Below are 11,412 nucleotides of genomic sequence, written 5' to 3'. Positions count from 1 at the left end.
CAATGTAGAATTCTACATTAAAACCATCTGGCCCTGGTGACGCATTCCTTTTCATCTCCTTTAGTGTGTCCAGAATCTCTTTCTCATCTGGAATGCAATATGTATAATCATGTGTATCTTGAGGGAGTTGTGTGTGCATGAAGGGTCTGCCATTGTTAGTTTGAGTGGAAGCAAAGATGGATCTGAAATAGTTAACAAAAGTATTGCTTATCCTGTCTGGCATATATTGAAGAACATTGTTTTCATCCTTGACAGAGAAAATGGTGTTTCTTCTTCTTCTTTTAACAATAGAACGATGGAAAAAGGAGGTATTTATATCTCCATCTTTGACCCACTGTTTTTTTGCTATTTGCATATAAGAATCGGTTAATTTTTTCATGGTTTTCCCATACCTTTCCACCAAAGAAGATTCCAATTTATGATCTTGCTCTTCCCAGGCCTTCAATTGAATTTGCTTAATTTGATCTTCCAAGTTATTTAATTCCTGCTGCAAAGGTTTTTTTTTCTTACACCAAATCTTGAGCGAACCTGCAAGATGGTTAGTTCTATTCGAGAAAGATTTATTTTTAGAAACATCCCAAACAGATTTAGCATATTTCTGGAAATCTTGCTCTTTGAGCCACCAATTTTCGAATTTGAAAGGTTTTTTAATTTTTCGAGCCGGGCCCTCCGTGGAGAGAAGAATGGCAGCATGATCACTTAAACTATGAATGAGAGGCATGTTATAAACATTGGAAATGGGAAAAACATCACACCACTCAACATTAACCAAACATCTATCTAATCTCTCAAAAGTGGGTTTAGATGAGAAACGCTTATTAGTCCAAGTGTAAGCCGGTCCGCTAAAGCCTAAATCAAAGAGACCACAGATCTTGACAAAGGAGCGAAAAGCATACATACGGGAATAATTTATATTAGAGGAGTTTTTGTCCATGTCATACAGAAGTTCATTCATGTCGCCCATACATAGCAATGGGAGGCTTGAGTTATCGTACACAAACGTAGCCACCTCATTCCAGATCTGATTTATTTGTCGATGATACGGATCACCATAGATACATACTAAACCAAAAAAAATTTTTTTTTTTCGAAATGGGGGAAATATCGCCCCAGCTTCTGCATCCAAAGGATGCACACGGCTTTTTTTATTAGATTATTCACAACACCTTACAAGAGCAATACAAAAGATCAAACTCGAAGCCACCTCGCTAAACCTACAGAGGGATGAAGGGGGTGACAATTCACCAACTCACATCAACCAAAAACCAAATGCCTTCCCGCACCGCCCAATAGCGAGATGAGAAACACATCCAGTCAAGCTGCACTCTCAGCATACGCCAACGCACACGCCGTAGAAGTTGCTACCGCCATCTTCCTCGACTCCATCTTCAAGAGAGAACATCGCATTGACCATGCCAGGCCTGCCATCGATGCCGCCACGGCGCCAGACGACTCCACCATCATGCGCGTGTCCATCACACTGCATCCGTCCCGAGACACCACTGCACCATGCCATGGCGACTCGACGACGCCGACACAGCAAAAGCACACCACACCACCTCAGCACCACCGCCATCCGTTGTCTGCTCCAAAAACGATACCCCCAACAGGGAGAACGGCGTTGCGCGCCGCCATCGTTCGATCCGGGAGACCCGAGTCTGAGGTTTCCCCCGGAGCAGCCCAGACGAAAGTAGCTGCAGGAACAATGCCTTCAACAAGGATGCGACGAACAGGCGCCGCCATCGTCCGCCATGACTGCAGTCAAGACCGGTTTTCACCGGCAGCCACGTCGCCGTCTGGGACAAACGCAGCTGCAGGAACAATGCCTTCAACAAGGATGCGACGAACAGGCGCCGCCATCGTCCGTCATGACTGCAGTCAAGGCCGGTTTTCACCGGCAGCCACGTCTCGCCATTGGGGACTAGATGACGGATCGCGAAACCCGCCAAAATAGCCACGAAACTGGCCGATCCCCTCCGACGAAAGAGGAAACCGCCACCACCCAAGCTTCCTCATGCTGCAGATCAGACCCATGAGCGCCGCCGACAACCAACAGAGGCGCCAGAGATGCAGGTGTACACAGACCGACCAAGCCCAGATGGGCTCAGATCTGGCCCGCCTACCCGCAGCCATGGCCGTCCGCCGCTGGAGACCGAGGAGCCCTGGCCGCCACCGCCGCCTGCAGCAGAGCCGTAGATGGCCGGAGCGGGCGCCGCCGCCACCATGCCATGTCGGCGACCGAGGAGATCCGCCGCCGCCACCACGCCAAACGGGCTTTGCCCGGCGGCGCCTCCGGCAGCGGCGGCGGGCGGGGATGAGCACAGGGGAGGGAGGGAAGGCGGCCTCCGGGCTGGGCACCCCGGTGCGGCGCGGTGCGCCGCCGCACGGGGGTGGGAGGGGCTAGTGCAGTTGTGATCACCAAAAATTTTATTACTACTACAATGAACAACAGTGGCTAGGATAACATAGAAACTAGAGCTATGCACGGTCACTTTGCTGGAGTTGTTTTGGCTGAAACATGCATAGCTGTTGTTTGCTGGCCGGTGCTTCACAACATAGTTGATACGTATATGCATTGCTGTTAGGCCGGTAGATACGTTATTGTTACTAGCTAGTAACCGAGGAAACAGTAATTAACCGAGGAAAGCTGCTGCGTAGTGTTTATATGGAACCATTGCATCAACCTCTCCCCTTACAATCGCCGCATGAGGCTAGCATTTTTCTTTGCTCTCTGTGAATTTTTCACATATACATGCTGTTAGAATTGTATCTGATTTGCTTCGCTCTCTGTTAGAATTATTCACATATGAATACTGCTGCTCTGTTAGAAAATGTTGTTATAATTGTTCACATATGAATACTACTACTATGTTGTTCACCGCTATTTTATGTTTGTATAAATTTAATTTAATCATATGGCACTTCATAATTTTATCAGGAACATCCACTTGAGAGATAAAGAGTTCGATAGATGTGATCGTGATGAGTACTACATGCCAGGGGATCTACTACCTCCACCTACCGGTCGGGTATCTAACATTGTGCATGGTGATGATGTTCTCATGAAAGTAACCAGGGAGAGAATAGCTGATGGATTATTGGCAGCTACAGATGGAGTTTAGTTTTACGCACTACTTTCGGGTGATGGTTGATGTACGTTTAGGATGATGGTTGATAATTGAACGTGCATTTTGGATGATGGTTTCAAATTCTTAAATATTTGTATATATACTTGTCATTTTGATGAAACCTCGACAGAAGCAGTAACTAAAACACGCAGAAATGAAGACATAACATACATTTTACATTAATTACGGTCTGTAAAGCTGCCCAAACAGCAAAGTAAACAAACAGATAGATTCTGATTCTCACATCCCACAGCAGGGTAAACAAACAGATTGTTTCTAATTCCAGAAATCAAGAATCACAGAATCTCAGAATCCAAAGCCCAAACAAAGGGGGCCTTAGACACGAGAGATTCAAGGCACGCAGGTTGGGTACTGAATATTAAAAAAAAAATCGTTGGATTTGGAAATTACAACCCAGGCTGATGGTGGTGGGGCTCGTCGTTGCGGCTGGTTGGACGGCGCAGCGTAGGCGGCGGTCATGGCAGACAGCGGCAACGCGGTCGGGGCGCAGCTGTTGGTGGCGGTGGGCGGAGCAGGCCATCCGGGCCCGATCTGGGCCGTGATGGGCGGCGCGGCAGGCTGTGCGGCGGAGGGCGGGCGTGATGGCAAGGTGTTGCGTGTCGCGCCGTCTCGCTCTGGGCCTCTCCGGGCCGTGAGGGGCGCGGTGGTGCTTCTGTCAGCACGCGGAGGTCGGCTAGCGGTGCAGCCCAGGGCTAGGGCGGGCGTGGCGGCCGTGGTGGAGATGGGGGATGAGGGATGGAGGTGATCTGGCCAGAAGCACAAAGCAGGATGGCGTGACAAGTTCCACGATAATGCCTTGTCCTCGGCGGCTGGCCGGCCGGCAGCTGGCCAAGGTCGGCGATGGCGACGGTTTCGGGCGCTGCTCCCTTCTTGAAGACATCGCCGAGGTGATGTTTTATCATCCTGTCTGGGAAAGCTCCGGGGAAATCTCTAGATCCATCGTGATCGGTCGATGGCGGCGCTCTTATGTCATCTTCCCTCTTGACGGCATCGATTTGGAGCTTCTTAGGTCGGAGGGACCCGTGGAAGATGGTTGGTGTTGGTGTCGTGGGTTGCGTGGCAACGATGACAATGGTGAGCGGATCGGAGTTGCGACATGTCCTTCGTCACCCCTGCCGTGATGGTGAAGTCGGAGCTGCGAGGCAACTTGTGGCAACGATGCCACTTGATTAGTGCTTGCGCCGGTGCAAGGCGTGCAACTTTCTCCTATGAAGGTCATAGTTGAAGTCACAGCTGCCCCCTCTTCGACGTGCTTGGGGGTCAACTGTTTGGCATAGGCTCACATGGGCTCTGATGTCGTTTGCAGCGAGGGTCTCAGTGGCGGTCTTCTAAGGTGAAGTCAGAAACGCTAGCTCGTGGAGGAGTGACGACGGTGACGCTCGTTGACATCGTCAATGATGGTCTTTCTTCTCGATAGCGTGTGTGCTCCGTGTGGATAGCCAGGTTGGCCGGGGTGCTCAGTGTGTGTTGTTGGTTTTCGCCCGATTTTCTCCTAAAAATTAAGCACTTCTTAATTATTGGATGAGGCAAAGCTTTTGCATCCGTTTCAAAAAAAAAAATTTCGTTGGAACCATCAAGGGTTCTTTAATGAATCTAGATGTTTGCAAAGGTAGCAAGTCCAGAATTCTTCCAACTGAGCTTTGTTTTCAATGGGACCCAGGTATAATGGTGAATTCTCTTATGGATGCAATGTCTGGTAAGCCATTATCATCTATTCACCTGTCCCAGCAATCAGTTTACTTGCATCGGCCATACCTTGAAGCACTCAGTGAAGTAGGCAAGTGGTTGAGTAGGCACATACAAATGCCATGAGATCCAGGTGATGTCCACAACAACACCTTGACTTCAATGCTAACTCAATTCATAGGTTTGGAGAGACCTTGGGATCCTGGCATTATCACAATCCATGGGACTGTCACTTGCACCATCCTTACAAGAGTTGGAATGCCTTCTGAAACAGGATCAACAATATTTCATGGTTGCTAAGAAGATCTATAAGTAGACTTTGCCTTCAGACTGTGTTGCAACCTGACCAACCCATTTCTTGGGGGCAAGCAATGTTTCTTGGGCGTGGTAATGTCATGACATCACATATGGATACATTGGGCCTAGTCGCCATGGGCCTTGGGCCATGGGCCAACCTTGCCTCGAGGAGGATGGATGCGTGGAGTATATACATGGGAGGAGCTGCACAAGGAACAACATTGAACAAGTCTGATGAAAGGAATAGAACTCCAAATTCTCATCGCTCTGTCTCTCTCTCTTTCTTCTGCTTTTAGTCCTGAAATCAGTGCTTCGATCAAACCTCACATGGACAATCATATCGGCAAGGGGCTGGTGTGACATCAAGGTACAGCACAAGTTTTGCCATGAATTTAACTTGGACCACAAAAAAAAAAAAAACTCAGTGTCCTGTCAAAAAGCGTTATGGATTGAGGCTGCCTGTCCATGCTAAGAAAGCCTGTCCTTATTTGGTTATGGAAGGTGCTGTACATGTGCACTCAGCAAGAGCCATTACTATGATTTTATTTCAGACCATGAAGTGAAGATCGACCTTAATATGTTTGTGTCTAAGGTGCTTACATACATTCTGCTCTTCAACATGAACCAAATTCTCTTCACAACATCCAGTGCGTGAAATGTACAATATCTGTAACTATGTTTGATCATTTTTCTCACCAGGCTTGCCATGCATCAGAAATTTGAACCATTTCCAGTTTGCATACAGTATAGCTTCCTTGTCAAATGGAATAGTTTCCCCTTGAAGGTCATAATCTAATTCAATGTTCTGGGAGACAACTGGAAGCTGCTCCCGATACCTCTTTGCCATTTCCTCAGCTTCAGAGAACACCTTCTGCAGTAGCATAAGAAAAATGGTATAAGAAAAGGTACATAGGACAGAAATTGTCAAAGGAAAATAAATTGCAGTTCAGTCTTTCACCTCCTTGTCTGAGAGAAATAAGCCAGGAGCACTCTCAAGGTCTGCTATGCTGTAATTAAGTAGCAAAGTAAATTTAAGGAGTTCACCATATCTGACCACAAAATCTCACTACAAACTACAAATAAATAATTTAGTTAGCTGGTACTATTGCGATGTTTTCATACTGTTGCTGACAACTGAACAAATCCAATGCACTGCAAGGTATACCTGAGAGCAATTTTGTCTGAAACATTCGACTTGATCACCAGAACTTTCACCTCATCGTTTACATTTAAGATGTCACTTACTGACAAGACCTGGCCTCGACTAATGTTGGAGATGTGCAGTAAGCCACTGCATAAGAGTAGTTGAATACACTATTATTACTTTCCAAAGATGTAAGGCACCTTCTTATTAGCTTATGATTGGCTGCACAACAAGGTTTTTAATCCGCGTTCCCGGTCTGTTGCGGTGAGAGGCAGAGGAGGAAAAAGCTTCCACGATTTCAATGTGATATCCCAGAAGCTATAATACACGTCACAATTTACCATACAACATACATCTTTTGTTTATTAAGTATCAGCTATATGTAATGAATACTACGTATGTCATAAAAATTATTGTGCATGCTGCGATCAGAAAGTTGCAATTGATATAAATTAAGAGCATTTAGAGTTTCACTAATACTTCTTTGCATTGGAATGAAATTAATTAAACTTAAGCACAGCAAATATGAGAATGGACAAGAGTAAAGAAAAACACATGAAACAGTAGATCACCTTTTTCTTTCATGTCCTTTTGCAAAACTTATTTGGTGCATGATATTTTTTTACTTATAATATTCCACCACCTGCAAATATTACCAATATGTTTGGCAATTGGTTGAATGCTGTGCAAAAAATGGACAAAGCTCGCATTCATATTGGCGTCTCAGCTATTTGTTGGTATATATGGACATGTCGGAATGATATGATTTTTAACAGATAAAAGGGAACTAATTTTTTGCAGGTTATTCTCCGGGCTGTGCATTGGATACAGTTATGGGCGTATCTACTCCCGGAGGACTAGCGGGAACTTATGGCTACTGGGTGCAACCGGCTCCTAACGGTTACACAGGACTGCTATTTCCAGGCTATTGGGTGGCGTCATACTAGGAGAATTCAAGATGGATAGTTTCTTGTTGCTTTTCATCTTTCGCTGGTTGATACATGTCTCAACTTTAGCATTTCCATGATTGTAAGAATTATGAGTGTTTGATACTTTGTTTTAAATAAATGGCTGTGTGCATCTATTGATGCAGAGACCGTGGCAAGGCTCCCATATCTAAAAAAAATCTTCTTCAACAAGAGTAAAAGAAAAACACAACTCATCTTCAAAAATTCAAAGGTAACTGATACATGCAGAGAAACAGGAATCTACTTGCAGCCATTCATCTCGTACCTTCTGTTGGTCCCACTTATCCTAACTTGTGCACCATATGGAAAAATCTTGCGTACACTCCCTTGTAGAAGAGCTCCTTCTTTAAGATATGTCATTTCCTGACAATTGGGTGTTCATTGTTCAGTATATTACTATTCATTGTTGGTATATGTCCAATAGTGTTATTAGAATTTGCAGTGAAATGGAAATAGACATGCTAACTCTACTTGTGCACCAAATGCAAGACCTATGACATGATAACTAACTAAGCTTGGAACAAGAAGAAGGTCCAGAGCTCATGTCCCTGATTTATAGTTCTGGAGTATGCAACTGAATTACATTGACAATTGATGTGAACCTGATGCAATTGACTATTCAGTAGGAATGACAGCAGGGACATTCCCCAATTAGTACAGCTTTCTACCCCCCAACCCTAGTTAGTAAACAGGCGGAGTTTCTCTCTCGCCCGAACCAGGGATTTAGCGAGGTTCACACCCATAAGTACTACAGAGTCTCAACCAAGCAAGGGTAGTGAAATACAAAAAAAATTGTTAGGAGACATTTGAGCTCTGGCATTTTGCTGGTTGTTTTCTACAATTTACAGCTATAAGAACTACAAACAGAACAGAGTTTGAAATACACACTTCCATAATAATTATCCCTCCGCTAACTATTATAAGGTGTTTTAGGTTTTTTTGGACATGCATGTATCTAGACGCTTTTCAGTGTGTAGGTTCACTCATTTTGGTCCATATCTCGTCCACATTGAAATATCTAAAACATCTTATAATAGTGAACGGAGGGAGTAGCTAAAAATTTCTAGCTTGCGAAGAAAAGTCAGTGCACAAACCCATGCTTTCTTCTCACTAATTATGAGGTCATTAGTCTCCTCATCCAGCCTTATAACGCAAACACGTATGCTGCGACCAACCTGTTTGCAGAGGCAACCAATTGCTTCAATGAAGAATAAGTAAAAGGCTTCTAATTATTCTACTAGTTAATAATGATGGCCAGGCACGAATATTTGATTATTCCTTACGTTGTTTTTCAAGTCTGTAAACGTATTTGTCCTGTCCATGAGCTCAAATTTCGGAAGGAATGCTCTCAGCCCCTGAAATGAAGTAGAAGCAAATCTGAGACCTGATCTGAAACACTGCAATTGTACAGCTATTGGTTTCTTTATTACCTCAATTCTTGTAAGAAGTCCACCAGTATTCCACTCGTAAATTTTGACCTCAATCGGCTCGTCAAGTTGCATAATCTGTCTAACCAAGACAAGATTGTATCAGTGTCTCATGCTTTTCAGATCCTCACAAGAACAAGGGAGCTGTGCACTCAAACTCATCAGTGCCAGAATACATCAGATGGAAATGGACATTGCGAGGAGGACAAAAACCTGCCTGGCCCGGTGCCATGCGAGGCGTCGAAAGAGCCGCCTCGCGGACAGCAGCGGCCGGCCGCTCAGCGTGCGGCCGAGCACCTCCGCGAACACCACCGTGCCGGGCGCCACCAGCGTCCTGGCCCCGCGCTTCTGCTCATCCACGGGGGAGGCCGCGACGACGCCCACGCTCCCCGGCCGAGGCGGAGATGCTTCATCACCTACGGTGGGGAGCTCGGCGCGGCAAAGAGGGAGGAGCTCCTTGGTGAGGAGCGTGGCGAGGCGGTCGGCGCCGACGGCGACGTCGAGGCGGGCCTCGGTGCCGGAGACAACGACCCCAACGGCGTAGTCTCCCGACTTCGGGTCGTAGTGCCCGCCCACGCGTTCCGTGCCCTTCTGGCCGGCGTTGAGGAGGCGGACGAAGCCGGCGGAGAGAGCGGCGTCGACCTGAGCGGACCTGGCGGAGGCATCGGGTCGGGCCCGGGCCAGGGTATGGGCCTGCCTTGGTGCGAGGGCTCTGGCGACGTGGTGGAAGAGCTGCGACTTGGGGAGTGCGGGAGGCGGCGAGACGGGAGGGAGGAGGCGGCAAGACGGCGGCGGCATCTTGCCGGTGGCGGTGGTGTGGTGTGGCCGTCGCGTCGCGTCCAGGCGGTTACTTTATCCGGTTAATATTAACTTTTGTTTTTCCCTCCTCGATTGGAATTTGTTTTCTCCAATCTCAAACAGGTGGGCTGGGCCGAATAGTCCGAGGCCCAGCTCGTATCCGCTATTTGCCATCGAGCAGCAGGCAAATCGTCAATCGTCGCCGCTGTCTGTCGTCTTCGTCTCCGGCGAGCAAATCGGCGAGGAGGGAAGAAGGGGCAGGATGGGTTACCTGTGGCGGGTCCGGCTCTCGTCGTTCTTGGCCGGCGCGGCGACGGCGTCAGCGGCGGGGTTCTTCCTCCTCTACAAAGACCACCTCGTCGCCCGCGCCGCCATCACCCAACAGGTCAGACCCCTTCCCTGCACCGCCCTCTGGCCTTTTATTAAGCGACTGTAGCGGGGTTAATACAGTGCGACACCCCCAGTTGCACTTGTTAGGTAAATTCACTAAAATCTGATTTCGATGTACCCAATTTTTAGGGTCCATGGAATAGTAGTAAATTTGGTTGGCTCCCAATAGCATTTTGAATCAGTGATGAATCGTGATCTGGTCTGTATGCGGCGTCTGGTTAAATCACTAACTATCTGCTGCTAGGTTAATTTGTTTTGTTTCACTTCTCGATCAAATGTCCATTTTAATACCCGCCTAATTGAAATGAATGCGTGAGTCAGTGAAATCACGGTCTGGTCAAGGTAGATGCGGATCAAGAACTCGACTAGAAGAGCCACCAGGATCCTACAACCGATGTACATCAGCAGACAGTCGGTGCAGCTTGTCGGTAGATGACTGTTGGAGTTGCTTGCCGGTAGGGTGTGTGAACCAAAGCTCTAAACAGAGGGTCTTACATGGATCCCCTGGCAATGTGAGCGATCAACTTTCCACACAGCTCACTTGATCATCATGCTTTCGCCACTGAGCACCCATTGGATACACGTATACATCCCAGGGAAGAAACGGCCTGAGGAACCAGTTCACACCAGCTTGTGCAAGACGCTTGCCAACTATAGGAGCAATCGAACACAGGAAGATCATAGAAGATGTAGTTTCAGCTGAAAACCCTGTTGCTTCTTCGATCCTGTTAACCATCACAACCAACAACTTGAGATGGAGCTCTTGGAGAATTGGAGTACCCATTGTTTTGTCCATGGCAACATCAGCTAGTTTAAGTTATGGCACAGGGAACATCCTGGCTTGGCGTATGTGCTGCAATATGTCCATATAGGTTGGCTCATTGAGTTGATTTGCTCATTGAGTTGGCCAACCAATAATCTTTGTATAGTTGTTTTCCATATAGGTTAGCTCATTGAGTTGATTTGCTAGTGCCCCGGTATCCAGAACCCAACAGCTCACCTTTTGCAAAATAGAACCATTCTTCTCATGACCAAACCAAAAAAAACGTAGTTGGCAATTCTTGCATAGGAAATATAGGCAATGTACTGAGGTTCAACTCCGTGATGCTTGCCCAGAAAATACTGGTATTGTGCTCATGAGCTTGCAGAGCAACGCTGCCCACACATAGCATATTCCCGTTATAAGGCTTTGCATGCAATGCTTTGAATGAACATGCCTTCCTGGAGCAAGCAATGGTCTGCATTTCTGCACAATATCCTTGCCCTCACAGTATCAACCAAATTCATTGCAACCAACTCGATAATACCCCTCCTCTAATCAGCTGCTTGGGAACGCCTGAATTCCAAGGTAAAGTGATGTATAAGCTGAGTATAGACTAGACTTGATTACGTGCAGAGTATCGTTGTTTCCTGGACTGACCTACTATGCTTCTGGGACTCAACACACCTTGCCTCCATGGTGTCAAATGTAAATTACTAGGCATGTCGCGGTCATGCCAATGCTGACAGAGCTGAACGAACTGAGACTGCCGGGATGCACTTCCTCTAATACT

General features: G+C 46.9%; 1 protein-coding gene across 1 annotated transcript; it reads right to left on the bottom strand.

The window, feature by feature from the left end:
- Nucleotides 1-5,645: 5,645 nt before the first annotated feature.
- LOC124667413 (protein PIGMENT DEFECTIVE 338, chloroplastic-like) lies at nucleotides 5,646-9,484 on the bottom strand. The gene is made up of 8 exons (XM_047204697.1): nucleotides 8,885-9,484; nucleotides 8,675-8,749; nucleotides 8,528-8,599; nucleotides 8,339-8,419; nucleotides 7,510-7,607; nucleotides 6,298-6,423; nucleotides 6,091-6,139; nucleotides 5,646-6,003 (listed from the first exon to the last, which is right to left on the bottom strand). The coding sequence occupies exons 1-8, from the start codon at nucleotides 9,467-9,469 to the stop codon at nucleotides 5,806-5,808; spliced, it is 1,284 nt and encodes a 427-aa protein (XP_047060653.1). The 5' UTR covers nucleotides 9,470-9,484; the 3' UTR covers nucleotides 5,646-5,805.
- Nucleotides 9,485-11,412: the final 1,928 nt, after the last annotated feature.

This window comes from Lolium rigidum, chromosome 6 (genome assembly GCF_022539505.1).
Source record: "Lolium rigidum isolate FL_2022 chromosome 6, APGP_CSIRO_Lrig_0.1, whole genome shotgun sequence".
In the NCBI taxonomy this organism is placed as follows: Eukaryota; Viridiplantae; Streptophyta; class Magnoliopsida; order Poales; family Poaceae; genus Lolium; species Lolium rigidum.
This window is presented reverse-complemented; position numbering and strand designations above follow the sequence as displayed.

Coding starts and splice junctions, on each gene's coding strand:
- LOC124667413 (XM_047204697.1), bottom strand. CDS start 9,469: ATGCCGCCGCCGTCTTGCCGCCTCCTCCCTCCCGTCTCGCCGCCTCCC. Junction 6,424..7,509: donor ATAAGTGGGACCAACAGAAG/GTACGAGATGAA, acceptor ACTCTTATGCAG/TGGCTTACTGCACATCTCCA. Junction 6,140..6,297: donor TCAGACAAAATTGCTCTCAG/GTATACCTTGCA, acceptor ACTTAATTACAG/CATAGCAGACCTTGAGAGTG.